This window comes from Dama dama, chromosome 19 (genome assembly GCF_033118175.1).
Source record: "Dama dama isolate Ldn47 chromosome 19, ASM3311817v1, whole genome shotgun sequence".
Lineage (NCBI taxonomy): Eukaryota > Metazoa > Chordata > Mammalia > Artiodactyla > Cervidae > Dama > Dama dama.
The window spans coordinates 66,619,115-66,636,964 of NC_083699.1; the positions used below are offsets into that span (position 1 = coordinate 66,619,115).

Here is a 17,850-nt window from a genome sequence, read left to right on the forward strand (position 1 = left end):
AATTGATAATGAGCATCTAGAACTCTTAGAGCAATTTGACATGGCCACATTAGAATGTGTACTTTGTCTCACTGAACAAAAGATAAACCAAAAAGATCAGTCTGCAAAGGGCTGGAAATAAAAATACCTTGTCCTTCACCACAAGTGGTTCCAGAAATGCTCTTTCCAGACAGATCATTCTCAGCTGGGGATGATTTTTCCCCCCAGATAACATTTGGAAATACCTGGAGACATTTTTATTTGGTACAACTAAGGGAGAGGATACTCCTGGTATTTAGTGGGTAGAGACCAATGCATGCATGCTAAATCGCTTCAGTTGTGTCCAACTCTTTGTGACCCTATGGACTGTAGCTTGCCAGGCTCTTCTGTCCATGGATTCTCCAGACAAGCATACTGGAGTGGATTGCCCTGCCCTCCTCCAGGGAATCTTTCCAACCCAGGGGTTGAACTTACTTCTTTTATATCTCCTGCATTGCCAGGCCAGTTTTTTTTTTTTTTTTTTTTTTTTTTTTTTTTTTTTTTTACCGCTAACACCACCTGAGTAGAGACCAAGGAGGCTGCTAAACATCCTACAATGCATTGGATGCTTCCCCCACAACAAGGAACAATCCAGCCCAAAATGTCAATAGTGTTGAGGTTGAGAAACCCTGCTCTAGAAGATCCCGTAGAATCAGAGCTAAACCTCTTCTTTCTGGGAATCTGTTGGAACCAATTCCACCACCTTAGGATTCCAGAGTCACCCTAGTATTCAAGGAATCTCTAACACTACCACGGTGACAAAATCTTGGGAGTTCACTCTTCTTTGGAGAAGGAGCTTCTCCTTTTTCCTGCAACTCACATTTGATTGAAGAATTCAATAATTGCCCCTTTTGGAATATCATGTTATTTCTTTCACCCTAAGTCCTTCCATTGTAATGCACCATTATATTATGAAAAAAGAAAAAGTACTTCCAAGTAAATGTTGATTTCATGTTAGAGTTTTTTATAGTCATTGAAAGAGTTATTTTAGACAGACTATGATATGTCACTCTTATGCATATATAAAAAGGAAATATACAGGTAGTGCCACCAACCAATGTGGCAGACGTAAGAGATGCGGATTCCTTCCCTGGGTTGGGAAGATCCCCTGGAGGAGGGCATGGCAACCCACTCCACTATTCTTGCTAGGAAAATCCCATGAACAGAGGAATGTGGTGAGCTACAGACCATGGGTCACAAAGAGTCAGACACAGCTGAGCATGCATGCACACATACATGAAATAGACTTGGTTAAAGCATTCTGAAAACTTCTTCTTATTCAAAATTTGATCTTGTGAGTTCTTTCTTAAGAGTCATCAATAGCTATCTTTCCCCACATGATACTGTTCTTTATGCCATCAAGACCTTTTCTGTCTTCTTAAAAGTTTTTTTATTGGAGTATGTTGTGTTAGTTTCGGGAATATAGCAAAGTGAATGTTATATATGTACATATATGCGCACATACATATACACTTGTTTTTATATTCTTTTACATACAGGTCTTTACAGAGTTCCCTGTGCTATGCAGTAGGTCCCTATTAGTTATCTATTTTATATATAGTAGTATGTATATGTCAATTCTAATCTCCCAATTTATCCCCCTACCTGACAATCATCATGGAGCAGCACTTTAAAAAGACTCCACAAAACAACCCCAAACTGATCTTGCTGGCCTGTTAAGTTAGGCTTCACAGTTATTTGAGCTGGCTTATCCATGGTTGCCAGCTGAGCCGTGTTGTTAAAGGTGTGGTATTCACTGCCTTCCCATATCCACTTGATTTGTAGAGGTTAAAAGTCTCTTACTACCAAGAGTTTTTTTTCTACAATTCAACACGTTTTGGAGCTGGCATATTTACTGTTCCCACATGCACAGGCGATGACAATGGCTTCACAATTCCTTCCTCATCAACAATAACTGTCCACCTCAATTAATTAGAAGACAGTTTCATTTCAAAGAAACAGAAATATTGCTCATCTTAGAACCAGAGAAATATGATGATTATAAAACCATAAGCATTCGCAGATGTTTTCAGGGTGTGTTTGATCATTCAATGGTCAAAGGTCTCCTTTCACTGAAACTGATTTATTTTCCTGAATAAGGAGGGAAATTATATACTTCTCAGTATCCCACAGTTTATAGAACAATAGGAAGAGGTAAGGATATATTGTGTAGGGAAATAAGCTAAAATCTTTCCTGTGGCGATTTTCCTCCTAGGAAATCAGTGTTAATTGGTGCAGAAGCACAGATGTAGCATTATGTAATAAAACATTATGTCTTCTGTATTTCAACTATTAGCATAAGTCTGAGTGAAAAAAGTATTATAGAATCAGAATAAAAATTTCCTTAGATCATGTCAGCCTGAACATGTGGAAATCAAGTGTCTCTGCCTCACAATGAACTCTTAAAATGAACAATTTGAGGAGGTCCCTGGTAATTCTTTGGCTGAAAAATATTCTATAATCAAATTCTGAATGCTATTTCCAGTTGCTACTATTTTCTGTTTTCACCCCAGCCAAATTGTGCTGAAGTATTTTAGTGACATTTATTGCTTCAAGAAGATTCCTACTGAGATTCTCTTCCTCTTAGCACGTACAATTTCTAGTTTAAAATTTAACTATCACTTTCCTCTCTCAATAGGAGGATTCAATCAGTACCCACCACCAGTGCTTGAGAACATCTGCAAACTCATTGATTCAGAAGACGAGGAAGATCAAAACATCGGTCTCCCGTGAGTTGGAAAGCTCTGATATTTATCAGTGACCTTTGATTGACTGAGCAGTGTGTAACTGGCTGATGGCAGGTATTAGGTGGAGGAAGCTGATGAGGTCTCTGGAGAAAGGCTGTTCACGTGTTCCACAATCTGCAGCAGAAGTTACACATCAAGCATGCTTTCTGAATTGATGGATTTTATAACATCCTCATTAGCTTATTGCAGTTTTGCTTTAAACTTCATGGTTTCCTCAGAAATTTCCATATTGAAATTTTACCCCAGAATAGAACCCAGAATTCAGCCTCAACCTATCTCAACCTTACTTCCCATCTCTGCCCATCATGAGCACAGAGTTCCGGCCACCCTGGCCTCTTGTCTGCGCTGTGTGAACTGCTGTTTCACCCTTCTGAACCTCTGGTCACACTCCCTGAGACCTTGCTCCTTCCAGTAAAACCCTACCACCCCTCAAGGCCCTGATTGAAGCTGTTAACTCTTCGAAGCCCATCTTTACTCTCAGCCAAAATCCAGAGTTCTTCCTTGCTTAATTCTGTTTTACACCTCTGCTGAGGAGTTTATTACAATTTATCCCATTGTTTTGTCTCACTGAAGCCTGGGCTTCCATGTGATTCATTGTTTCGTTCCAAAAACATAGTATGAAAGACCCCATGATATCATTGCATATGTAAATATTTGGTTTTAGTTGCTAAGTCATGTCTGATTCTTCATGACCCCATGGACTGTAGTCCATCAGGCTCCTCTGTCCATGGGAAGTCCCGGGCAAGAATACTGGAGTGGGTTGCCATTTCCTTCTCCAGAGGATCCTCCTGACCCAGGGATTGGATCCACATCTGCATTGGCAGGTGGACTTTTTTTTTTTTTCCCACTACTGAGCCATCAGGGAAGCCTGCACATGTAGACAATTTTCTTTAAATATTTTTTATGAATGAATATACAAATAATTAATCTGAATGGATCATGAACCTCAGCTAGAATGAGAATTTAGCTTATTTGGTTGCTCTGTGCATCTCTATTTCACAGACCTTGGATCCCTAACTGTAGCCTGTGCAAGTTCAGAGTTAGGCTCATAATGGCCCTGACTGATCATATTGCAATTAAGTAAAGAGCTTCTCAGAATAGATGCAGTCTTTCCCATATATCCAGGAGCAAAATGGGAAGATTAAAGTATTTCTGTCATGTCGGTAGTTTAACAAGGAGCATCCATCAGTTTACACCTCCTGAAGGACAATATGGCACTGATGTCCTATGAAGCAGTGTTTCCTAATGTGGAATAGGCAGTAATCTTGTTTAAAGGAAAATCCATTCTTACAGAACTATATTCTAATATAATGTCATTTAGGCATGTACAAAAATAAACTAGCTGCAAATACCATACGTGTCTAGTTCCTAAGCAACTAGCAAACAAAAACAAATTTATACATCAAACCCAAGGAAATTCAGTAAGACACTAATTTAGTGTATTGGATGATTCTGTTTTGCCAAAATAGAATTCCTAAAAACAAAAAAGCATTTATAGCCAAGACATGGAACTCATCTAAATGTCCTTTGACAGATGAATGGTTAGAGAAGATGTGGTACACACACACACACACACACACAATGGAATATCACTCAGCCATAAAAAACAAAACAACACCATTTGTGGCAACATGAATGGACCTGGAGGTTATCATACCAAGTGAAGGAAGCCAGACAAAGAGAAACAAATATCATGTGATATTGGCTATATGTGGTATCTAAAAAAGTGATAGAAACGAACTTATTTACAAAACAGAAATAGACTCACAGACTTAGAAAATAAACTTGTGCTAACCAAAGGGGAAAAGAGCAAGGAGGTGGGATAAATTAGAAGTTTGGGATTAACACATACACTGAAATTAAAGCGAAGTATATAAAATAAGTAACCAACAAGGACCTACAGTATAGCACAGAGAACTACACTCAATATCTTGTAGTAACCTATAATGGAAAAGAATCTGTATGTGCGTATATATATGTATATCTATATATACACACACACTCATATGTATATGTATGTAACCAAATCTCCTTGCTCTACACCTGAAACTAACAAAACCTTGCAAATTAACCGTACTTCAATACATTTTTAAAACATAGTACATGTTGGTAAGATATATAAAACATGATGCCTGCTGCAGCTCAGCTTGCTCTGCTTGATTCCACGAGGCCTTGATTCTCCAGCACTCGTCCTCCCCTACACGGCCATAAAATGATCATTCCCACTCTATGTCATCATCTCATCTGGGTTTTGCTTGGTTTGAATGTATTATTGATATATTATATCAGACTTTATTTCCTTTCCTCTCTCAACAGTTCAAGTAGTGCCAGTGGGTGCCAAACACCAGTATCAATGCAAATATAAACATGGATTTGAAATTGCATATAGAGCCCTGGCAGCTTAGAGGGTAAAGCATCTGCCTGCAATGAGGGAGACCTCGGTTTGATCCCTGGGTCAGGAAGATCCCCTGGAGAAGGAAATGGCAATCCACTACAGTGTTCTTGCCTGGAGAATCCCATGGACAGAGGAGCCTGGTAGGCTGCAGTCCATGGGGTTGCAAAGAGTCAGACACGACTGAGCGACTTCACTCACTCACTCATAGAGCTATTAATAAAATAAGAATAAAATTATATTGAATATGTTTTTATAGTCATCTAGATAAAAGCAAAAATATTTTCAAACTATCATTCTTACTCCAAAGAATGTAAATGTAAGCACCATTTTAGGAGGGATAATGTCAGTGAGATATGCTTTATGTAGTCTTATTCCTCTCAGGGTAGTTGATAGTAACTTAAACGACTATATTCTAGGTTTTCTGTGGAGACTGATATCAATCTGAGACACATTATTTGCTTTTCCCAAGTAACCTATGAGTTTCTTGTCATTTATCTAAAACTCAGTGACAAATTCAGTTTAGTTCAGTCGCTCACTCATGTCTGACTCTTTGCGACCCCAAGGACTGCAGCACGCCAGGCCTCCCTGTCCATCACCAACTCTTGGAGCTTGCTCAAACTCATGTCCATTGAGTCAGTGATGCCATCTAACTATCTCATTCTCTGTCGTCCCCTTCTCCCCCTGCCTTCAATCTTTCCCAGCAACAAGGTCTTTGAGTCAGTTCTCATCAGATGGCCAAAGTATTGGAGCTTCAGCTTCAGCATGTCTTTCCAATGAATATTCAGGACTGATTTTCTTTAAGATGGACTGGTTGGATCTCCTTGCAGTCCAAGGGACTCTCAAGAGTCTTCTCCAACACCACAGTTCAAAAGCATCAATTCTTCATTGCTCAGTTTTCTTTATAGTCCAGCTCTCACATCCATGCATGACTACTGGAAAAGTCGCAGCCTTGACTAGACAGACCTTTGTTGGCAAAGTAATGTCTCTGCTTTTTAATATGCTGTCTGGGTTGGTCATAACTTTCCTTCCAAGGAGTAAGTGTATTTTAATTTCATGGCTACAGTCACCATCTGCAGTGATTTTGGAGCCCCCAAAAATAAAGTCTGACACTGCTTCCACTGTTTCCCCATCTATTTCCCATGAAGTGATGGGACCAGATGCCATGATCTTAGTTTTTTGAATGTTGAGTTTTAAGCCAGATTTTTCACTCTCCTCTTTCACTTTCATCAAGAGGCTCTTCAGTTCCTCTTCACTTTCTGCCATCAGGGTGGTATCATCTGCATATCTGAGGTTATTGATATATCTCCCGGCAATCTTGGTTCCAGCCTGTGCTTCCTCCAGCCCAGCGTTTCTCATGATGTACTCTGCATATAAGTTAAATAAGCAGGGTGACAATATACAGCCTTGACGTACTCCTTCCCCAATTTGAAACCAGTTTGTTGTTCCATGTTCGATTCCAACTGTTGATTCCTGACCTGCATACAGATTTCTCAGGAGGCAGGTCAGGTGGTCTGGTATTCCCATCTCTTTCAGAATTTTCCACAGTTTGTTGTGATCCACACAGTCAAAGACTTTTGTGTAGTCAATAAAGCAGAAGTAGATGTTTTTCTGGAATTCTCTTGCTTTTTCTATGATCCAACAGATGTAGGCAATTTTGATCTCTGGTTCTTCTGCCTTTTCTAAATCTAGCTTGAAAATCTGGTAGTTCTCGGTTCATGTGCTATTGAAGTCTCACTTGGAGAATTTTGAGCATAACTTTGCTAGCGTGTGAGATGAGTGTGATTATGCATTAGTTTGAACATTCTTTGGCATTGCCTTTGATTTATTTGATTTATTTCAACATATTAAATAATATTTCATAGGCTCTAAGCAAATGGGGGGAAAGGGGATGATAACTGGGAATTTACAAAAATGTATCAGTATATGCTTTTTAAGAAATGAAGTATAGTTGATTTACAATATTATATTAGTTTCAGGGTTCCAGCACCATGACTCAGTACTTTTACAGATTATATTCAAAGTTATTACAAGATAATAGCTATAAGTCCCTGTGCTATACAAAATATTCTTGTTGCTTGTCTGTTTTATACATAATAGTTTCATATCTCTTAATCCCATACCACTAATCTGCCCCTCCCCCACCTTCTCCCCTCTGCTAATCACAAGTTTTTTCTCTGCATCTGTGAATCTGTTTCAGGTTTGCTATATACATTAATTTGTACTATTTTTCATATTCCACACATAAACAATACCATACAGTATTTGTGTTTTTCTCTCAGACTTACTTAACTATTAGTATTCTCCAAGTCTATTCATGTACCTTCAAGTGGCAATATTCCATTCTTTTTATGATTGAGTAATATTCCATTGTATATATATATACCACATCTTCTTAAACCAGTCATCCGTTGATGGGCACTTGGGTGCTTCCATGTCTTGGCTATTGTAAATAATACTGCTATGAACATTGTGGTGCATATATCTTTCCAGATTAGTATTTTTTAGTGGTTTTGTTTTCTTCTTATATATGCCCAGGAGAAGAATTTCTGGATCATATGGAAGCTCTCTTTTTTTTTAAGGTTTTTTAAGGACCCTCCATACTGCTCTGCCAAATGGCTGCACCAATTTACATCCCCACTCAGTATACAAGGGTTCCCTTTTTCCATGTTCTCTCAAACATTTGGTATTTTGATGTTTGCTATTCTGACAGGTGTGAGGATATATCTCATTGTGGTTTGTATTTTTCTGGTGATTAGCAATGTTGAGCATCTTTTCATGTGCCTGCTGGTCATCTGTATGTCTTCTTTGGAGAAATATCTGTTTGGGTTTTCTCTCTTTTTTTAATTGGGTTGTTTTTTTGGCATTGAGTTGTATGAAGTATCTATCTCTTTTGAATATTAACCCCTCATAAGACATATCATTTGCAAATATTTTCTCCTGCTCCCTATGTTCTCTTTTAGTTTTGTCAGTGGCTTCCTTTGCTGTGCAAGAGCTTTTAAGTTTAATTTAATCCTGCTTCTTTATTTTTGCTTTTATTTCTTTTACCTGAGAAGACAGTTCCAAAAAATATTGCTATGATTCATGCCTATGTTCTCTTGTAGGACTTTTATAGTTTCCAGTCTTCACATTTAGGTCTTTAATCTATTTTGAGTTTATTTTTATATATGTTGTGAAGAAATGTTCTAATTTCATTGTTTTACATACAGCTCTCCATTTTCTCACACCACTAATGGAAGAGATTGTCTTTTCTCCATTGTACATTCTTGCTTTTTTCTGTCATAGATAGATTAATTGTCCATAAGTGTGTGGGCTTATTCCTGGGCTCTCTATTCTGTTTCATTGATCTATGCATCTATTTTTGTACCAGTACCTTGCTATTTTGATTACTGTAGCTTTGTAGTATAGTCTGAAGTCTGGGAGAATGGAATCTCCAGCTTTTTTTTTTCAAGCTTGCTTTGGCAAGTCAAGGTCTTTTGTGGTTTCATATGAATTTTAGGATTATTTTTTCTAGTTCTGTGAAAAATTTTCATGGATATTTTGATAGAGATTGCATTAAATCTGTAGATTGTTTTAGGTATCATGGCCATTTTAACAATATTAATTCTTCCAACCCAAGTGCAAATTATATCTTTTATTTCTTTGTATCATTTTTAATTTTCTGTATCAATGTTTTATTGTTTTCAGAGTATAGGTCTTTTCCCTCCTTGGTATTTTATTCTTTTTGATACAATTTTAAATGGGATTGATTTTTTGCTTTCTCTTTCTGAGAGTTCATTATTCATATATAGAAAAGCAATAGATTTCTGTATATTAATCTTGTGTCCTGTGACTTTGCTTAATGCATTTATTGGTTCTGATACTTTTGGGGTAGAGCCTTTAGGATATTCTGCATAAAGTCTCATTCCATCTGCAAATAGGGACAGTTTTGTTTCTTCTGTTCCAATGTGGATATCTTTTATTTCTTTTTCTTATCTGATTGCTGTGACTAGAACTTTCAGAATTATGTTAAATAGAAGTAGTGAGAGTGGATATCCTTGTCTTGTTCCTAGAGTTAGAGGAAAACCTTTCTGCTTTTCACCATTGCATATGATGTTAGCTGCAGATTTGTCATAAATGGTCTTTATTATGTTAAGATACGTTCCTTCTATACCCACTTTGATCATGAATGGAGGTTGAATTCGTTACATGCTTTTACTGCGTATGTTGAGATGATCGTGTGATTTTATGTCTTTCCTTCTGTTAATGTGGTATATCACACTGATTGATTTGTGTATTTTCAACCATTCTTGTGTCCCTGGAATAAATCTGACTTGACATGTGGTTATTGATTCTTTTATATACTGTTGGATTCAGTTTGCTAATATTTTATTGGGAAGTTTTGCATCCTATACTCATCTAAGACACTGGCATATAATTTTCTTTTTTTTGGAGTGTCTTTGGTTTTGGTTTCAGGATATTGGTGGCCTTTTATAATGAATTTGGGAGTGTTCTGTCCTCTTGAATATTTTTGAATAGGTTAAGAAGGATAGGTATTAGTTCTTCTCTACATGTTTGGTAGAATTCCCCATGTAGTGTAATGAATCTTAATGAATTATTTGATTGAAATAAGTTTAGATTTTTAACACCCAACTATCATTCTAAGAAATAATTCAGTAGCCATATTAAATCATTGGGATGTTTTGTTTATATTCCCCTAATACAAATAAAACTAAAAGTTCCCTGAAGTTTAAACTTTTCCTAAAGTTGTAGTTCACCTAAAACCTTCGTTTTTATCTTCTAGATTTACCCCTGCACCTTATGAGATTTCTTCAGGAGAGAACATCATTGGTCAGAGATTGAGTGCTAGGAGAGATGCACCTTTTGTACTGGAGGACAATGGAAGTGACCACTTGGTTTACATTCCAAGCCAGATGCTCATGCCACAGAAATTAATGACTAAATATGAAGAAGATTGGGGTTCTGAAGCAATCACAAGTCTCACATCTGGTAAGGAAATGAAAAGTTATACTGAATAACTTGATCTTCATTTTTTTAACACTAATAGGGAATCAAACAAACAAGCATGGTATAAAAAGCAATTTTTTTTTCAAGTTCAAGTTGGTGGCTACAACTGCTGTTTTTATTTGATTTGAAGATTTAAATGGTCACAGGTACCATTCTGGAAATCACTGGTAAGCCCTAAGAAACATCCCTGATATTCTCACCAAACTTAAGATTTCTCTAGAAGCCACAATTTAAGCCACAATTTAGGTTAGTGTGATGCAGAAGGAGGCAATATAGAGAAATACCATAGCAAAGGAGGAGTTAAAATAACTTAAAAGTTGCCCTGGCCAGTGCCCCAGAATTTGTGAATGTATAAGATGGTGTAAGTTTCCTCCCTCCCACTGGAAATAAATTAAATACTCCACTGTCTACTGTATACATTTTAATGGCAAAGCAGAAATGCTTTTTGTCAGAGTTTAATAGTTTCAAACAAATCAGATACATAGAATTTTGGCCTTATTTTCTTTTTAAAGGGTGACATTCTAAAAGACTGGTCAGCTATTCCATCTATGCATCTGGAGTCTTCCAAAATGCTCATCTGGCCAGAGTGCAGACATTTAAAGCATTATATCATAAGTTTCATGTGTACTGTTAGCATATGCAAGTTTGAAAGAAAAGGGGGCCAATCGCATGCCAATTATTCACAAGAATGAATAATACTAATTCTTAGTAATTCCCTTGGATAAATAAATGTTCTATTCTTTGGGCTCAACTCTCATGTCCCCATATTTCCCCCTATTTCTGAAATATATAAGTTTGAATTTTACTTTTAAAAATAACTAAAATTTCCTTTATAGAAGCTAGAATTCAGAATTAAAAAGTCAATCAATCACTAGTTGAAAAATAAGACTTTTTAAAAAAGGTAATAGAAAAAAAAAAATAAAAAAGGTAATAGAGTAAAACTGCATGTACATAGTTCCTTGGCATTAAGGTATTCAAGTATGTTCATTGCTTATTTAAAACAGATATTATCATTATATAGACATAGCTTAAAGAAGAGAATAAAAAATTGTTTTTCTTAATGAATGCAGTTAATTTGGGGTATTCATTCTAATGATATGGGAATTAAAACAGTTCTCAAGGCACAGGAATTTAGCATGCTAAAGTTTTAAAAACAGAAAAAGAGAAATTCTCTTGGCAGTTTTTTAAATACTAAATGGTCATTTGTGATAGTATGGTTAGAGGTAAGCATTTTAAAGTCTGGTAATTCAAAAGTGTGAACCTTTTCAAGAAAGGCAGAAATAATTGGATACTTAAGGGCGAAAAAAAGAAACTCATCTTTGCAGCCATCTTTAATGAACATTGTTCAGTAATAATAGAAAGACTTTTCACTTGGTTTTTCAGATGTCTGGGAATAGAGATATTCATAAAAGTACCAGTTTAAGGTCTAATTTGGCTGAAGAAATAATTGTTGTATGGCTCTATTGGGAAAAGTGTCAATTTTCTCTTATCCCCACCTCACACAATTTCTCTTGCAGTGGGTTGAAGTGTGTTGAGAGTTCCATGGAGTATTATGTCAAGTTGTAATTTCCTAGAAACAGAGTCTCAGACCTATGGATAACATATATATATATATATGTTATATATATATAATATATATATATATATTCCTTTATGATAAATCTGAGTCTCAGATCATCAATATTGTCTAGGGACTTTGTACTATTCTTATCTGTTTTTTTCTCTTTAAAATCATTGTTAGCTGGTTGTTAAAAGCTGCTAAGAACTTTCTGTATAATGTGTCATCCTCAAGGAGAATAAATTGTAGTTCAGATATTTTATTTAGTCACCAAGAGATGAGCTTTGATATGTTCCAGATGTATTGCACAAATAAAAGGTTGATAACGTCCATATGCTATGCATAATACTCATTTATAATGTGATTCATGTGGCCAATAGCTAATTTTTGTGCCGTTGAACTGAGAGTCCTGCAGAAGTCAGGAATCTTAACCACTGAAGAATTTTTAGTTCCCAGAGTACTGCAGCTGGCAATGAGTTGTGTATCACTCTCTTTCATAAGAAACACAACCACGGTCTCTTTACCTAGTCCTCTCCCTCTGCTGCTTCCTCGCTACTCTGGTTTCCAATTCAGCTTTAATTCCATCTTCTTTCCTGGCCCGCTCCACTCCTTGCATTCAGTTCAGTTGCTCAGTCGTGTCCAACTCTTTGAGACCCCATGAACCACAGCATGCCAGGCCTCCCTGTCCATTATTGACTCCTGGAGTCCTCCCAAACCCATGTCCACTGAGTCAGTGATGCCATCCAACCATCTCATCCTCTGTCGTCCCCTTCTCCTCCTGCCCCCAACCCCTCCCAGCATCAGGATCTTTTCCAGTGAGTCAGCTCTTTGCATCAGGTGGCCAAAGTATTGGAGTTTCAGCTTCAGCATCGGTCCTTCCAATCAACACTCAGGACTGATCTCCTTTAGGATGGACTGGTTGGATCTCCTTGCAGTTCAAGGGACTCTCAAGAGTCTTCTCCAACACCACAGTTCAAAAGCATCAATTCTTCTGCGCTCAGCTTTCTTTATAGTCCAACTCTCACATCCATAGATGACCACTGGAAAAACTATAGCCTTGACTAGATGGACCTTTGTTGACAAAATGATGTCTCTGCTTTTTAGTATGCTGTCTAGATTGGTTATAACTTTCCTTCCAAGGACTAAGCGTCTTTTAATTTCATGGCTGCAATCACCATCTGCAGTGATCTTGGAGCCCAAAAAAATAAAGTCAGCCACTGTTGCCACTGTTTCCCCATCTATTTGCCATGAAGTGATGGGACTGGATGCCATGATCTTAGTTTTCTGAATGTGAAGCTTTAAGCCAACTTTTTCACTCTCCTCTTTCACTTTCATCAAGAGGCTCTTTAGTTCATCTTCACTGCCTGCCATAAAGGTGGTGTCATCTGCATATCTGAGGTTATTGGTATTTCTTCCGGCAATCTTGATTCCAGCTTGTGCTTCTTCCAGCCCAGCGTTTCTCATAATGTACTCTGCATATAAGTTAAATAAGCAGGGTGACAATATACAGCCTTGATGTACTCCTTTTCCTATTTGGAACCAGTCTGTTGTTCCATGTCCAGTTCTGACTGTTGATTCCTGACCTGCATACAGGTTTCTCAGGAGGCAGGTCATGTGGTCTGGTATTTCCATCTGTTTCAGAATTTTCCACAGTTTATTGTGATCCACACAGTCAAAGGCTTTGGCATAGTCAATAAAGCAGAAATAGGAGTTTTTCTGGAACTCTCTAGCTTTTTTGATGATCCAGTGGATGTTGGCAATTTGATCTCTGGTTCCTCTGCCTTTTCTAAAACCAGCTTGAACATCTGGAAATTCATGGTTCATGTATTGCTGAAGCCTGGCTTGGAGAATGTTGAGCATTACTTTACTAGCATGTGAGATGAGTGCAACTGTGTGGTAGTTTGAGCATTCTTTGGCATTGCCTTTTACCGCAGCTCAAAGACAATTTGTATCAGAATTACCTGGAAACCCTTCCTAAGCACAGATTCCTAAGCCTTTCTCAGTACTACTTCTTCACATTTAGGGGTGTGTGTGTGGCTAGGAAAAAGCTACAAGCTTTAAAAACCACCCTAGGTGATTTCTGTAGGTACTCATTTTTGAGATCCACTATCCCAGTGATTCTCGAAGCGTATCTGTACACCATCAGTGTCAGCACCACGTGGGAACCAGAACTGCACTCGTCCTGGGTCTGCTGAAGCAGAAACTGGGGGGTGGCCCTTTCATGTTTAACAAGCAACACAGGTGATTCTCATCCAGGCTGATGTTTAAGAACCACTGTGCATGCAACCACTTTAGCGTACCAGAGTTGCTCTGCGTTCTCAGCTAAAATCAACTGAGTAACTACTGATAGTGTCACAGAACAGAAGAATGCCTATTGCCGAAGGGATCCAGGTGAACTGGTTTATAATTTTATTTAACTCACCCAAGAGCACTGAACATTCATCCACCCATCTCTTTATCTAACATCTATCTAAGAAACATTTTTAAGATCCAAATATGGGGAGATCATATGCGTGTTATGCCCGCTAAGTCGCTTCAATTGTGTCCGACTCTCTGCGACCCTATGCTATGGACAGCAGCCCACCAGGCTCCTCTGTCCACAGGATTCTCCAGGCAAGCATACTGGAGTGGGTTGCCATTTCCTTCTCCAAGAGATTATATAGCGATACCATTACACATTTTGACCAAGACCTCCACAATATAAAAATTTTTTGGAAAATTCAGTTCCTCTTAATTACTCACCAATGGATTACACATAGTTCTTTGGAATTATGTAATGAAAAATGATGGTTTAATGCTAATTAAATTCAACTGTTGATCCAATGGTGAGACTGGCACTTTCATTAAGGATGCTGTGTTAATACTTAAGGCATGATTAGTCTACTGTCAAGATTAAACAGGGACAGGATAATTTTTTAAAATGTGGAATACCAACCCAAACTCAGCTTAGGGTTCACTCATAGCTTTAAGTGGTCCCTGGCCTTAGGACAACTTCAACTGATGTTCTTTTCAATGAATTTTATTAAGTAATGAGAAGGAACACTTCCCTCTTAAAACTAGGCTGGAGTTGTTCACAAGGGAATTGCCTAGATTTTGCTTTACATTTTTATTGGGTTGGACAAAAATTTCACTTGGATTTTGCTGTAACACCCGAACAAATTTTTTGATCAAGCCAATATTTTTCTAACTTGACTGTGATCTATAATCAGCTTTTTTTTTTTAAAGCCAGTGTATCTTTTTTACTTTGAATCAGTCATAAGGTATTAAAGCCGGAAAGGTGTTTAGTGATTTGTTCTTATTGTCGTTCAGTCACCAAGTCATGTGAACTCTGTGACCTTGTTTAGTGGTTAGCTCTTGCAAATTCACCTGGAGGTGATTCCACCCTACTCCACCCTAAGAGGCATATTGAGGTGTCTGGAGACACTGTTTAGTTCTCATAACTAGAAGGTGCTCCTGGTAGCTGGTGGGTGGAGGCCACAGACGCTGCCAAGCACCCTGAGGTGTGCACTGGACATCCCCTCACAACAAAGAATCATGCAGTCAGAGTGTCAATAGCGAAACAGACCCTGTCAGAAGAAACTCCACGCCCTCAAGATTATGAAACTAAAACACTAGTTCCGTATAGGACTCATGACTTCTACACACTGTCCACTGTTTCCCAGTACACCCTCAGGGTTCTGCTAATTTTTGAGAAAAATTATATAGATAGTTCAGTTCAGTTCAGTTGCTCAGTCGTGTCCAACTCTTTGCGACCCCATGAATGGCAGCATGCCAGGCCTCCCTGTCCATCACCAGCTCCCGGAGTTTGCCCAAACTCATGTCCACTCAGTGGTGCCACCTAACCATCTCGTCCTCTGTCATCCCCTTCTCCTCCTGCCCTCAATCTTTCCCAACATCAGGGTCTTTTCAAATGAGTCAGCTCTTCGTATCAGGTGGCCAAAATATTGGAGTTTCAGCTTCAACATTATACCATATAAAATTTTCTTACAATCACAAATCAGATAATTTAGCACACTGAGATGTTTGTGGAGTGGAACACATTCTTTGGCATGTATGTTTGCATGTGCTTCCCAGGTCACTCAGTAGTACAGAATCCATCTGCTAGTGCAGGAGATGCAGGAGACTCAGGTTCAGTCCCTGGATCAGGAAGATCTCCTGGAGGAGTAAATGGCAACCTACTCCAGTGTTCTTGCCTGGGAAATCCAATGGACAGAGGAGCCTGGTGGGCTACAGTCCTCTGGGTCACAAAGAGCTGGACATAACTGAGCGAATGAGCACACACACACACAGGCTTACATAGTTTTATTCAGTTACATATCCTGCTTTGCACACATGTTACACATTTTACATATTGCTGCAAGCTTCATACTGATTTTTCTGTTCTCTCATAATGTTGCTCTCAGTGAAGGAATGTACTTAACTGTTTACCTCTTGAACACTTAGCTTGCTTCCAATTTTTGCTGTTATGTGTTAAATTTGAATACATATATCTTCTGCTACACTAAAATCTGTACTGGAATTAAATGCAGCAGAATTGGCTTCTGAGTCACCCATCAAAACATTCCCCTAGCTGAACAACCTACTTTCATATTAGTACATGTGTGAAAGAGGTCAGTGGTAGAATTGGGGTTATGTCTGAACTGTAGTGACACATCTCATGAATGCTTTAGGAAATCTCAACCATCTGGATGCTCTTTGGGAGACAAACTGAGTCTTCTGTTAATATTAAACTGTAGACAGGTTGTGGCATTCACTTTTGTTCAGGAATTTATTGTATAGTTATTATAGTTTGGGTGACTGCCTTGAAGATTTTGAGTATGGCAGAGTTAATGTGAATTGCAAGTTCAAGATACGTGGATGATTTGACTTCACAGGTTGCTTCTGTAGGTCTCATGCAATCATTTGTTGCAATTACTAAAGCAATGTTCTACAGTGTTAGCAACACTTTTTTCATCGGGGCCCTTTGATAATGGAAAAAAACGTGGATAGCTGAAGAAATAACTGGGTGATGTTAGTGGTGGTGATGGAGGAAGCAGTGGTAGCCCTTACCATTGGTATGTATTTAGTTGCTCAGTTGTGTCCAACTCTTTGTGACCCCATAGACTGTAGCCTTCCAGGCTCCACAGTCCATGGAATTCTCCAGGCAAGAATACCAGACCAGGTAAGCTATTCCCTTCTTCAGGGTACCTTCCCAAACCAGAGATCAAACCAGTGTCTCCTGCACTGCAGGCAGATTCTTTCCTGTCTGAGCCACCAGGGAAGCCAGGACTTACTATAGGAAAGGACTCTGCCAAGCATTTAAGTGAATTTTTCTATGAATATTAATGCAGCAAATATTTGTTTGGCTCCTGTTCTGAATTAAACCCCATGCTAGTCTTAGATTAAAAAATAATAATAATAAGATTCAGACAGAGGCCCTGTCTTAAAAGGAGGCTATAATCTGATAGAGTATACTCTGTGTGTACAAAAAAAATAAATGCCTAATACAAATCAGAAAGTATTCAGTTCAAAAAAGTGCAGATGGAATTCTTCGGGGACCAATATTGATTTCAGCATTGCATACACTGTCTCACCTGATGGAACAATGCATTAGGAATAACAGTAGCTAATAATAGTAATAAGTTACTCTTATTTACTATGTGCAACTATGTACCAGGCACTGTGCTAAACTTTTTAAATTAATACATGACTTCATTTCATCCTTAACCCCCAAATCTGTTATTATTATAATGGCTATTATATTTTACAGATGAGGACACTAATGCAAAGAACCACAAGCACAAATTATAAGCAGCAGAGCCAGAATTCAAACCCATGCCCGTTTCCACAAAAATGCTAACTCTCTTTAATTTGAGGAAAATTGCTTTACAATGCTGTGTTGGTTTCTGCTGTCCAACAACTTGAATCAGCCATAATTATACATATGTCTTCTCCCTCTTAAGGGCTTCCTTGTGGCTCAGAGGGTAAAGCCTCTGCCTGCAACGCAGGAGACCCGGGTTTGATCCCTGGGTTGGGAAAATCCCCCGGAGAAGGCAATGGCAACCCACTCCAGTACTCTTGCCTGGAAAATCCCATGGACAGAGGAGCCTGGTAGGCTACAGTCCATGGGGTCGCAAAGAGTCAGACAT

General features: G+C 38.3%; 1 protein-coding gene across 1 annotated transcript in view; it reads left to right on the plus strand.

Moving 5' to 3' along the window:
• Window positions 1–17,850, plus strand: part of COL6A5 (collagen type VI alpha 5 chain) — a 153,254-nt gene that overhangs the window by 95,949 nt on the left and 39,455 nt on the right. The window contains exons 36-37 of the mRNA XM_061167296.1: window positions 2,657–2,747; window positions 9,941–10,146. Coding sequence (XP_061023279.1) covers window positions 2,657–2,747; window positions 9,941–10,146 — 297 coding nt within the window. The remainder of the gene's footprint in view (window positions 1–2,656; window positions 2,748–9,940; window positions 10,147–17,850) is intronic.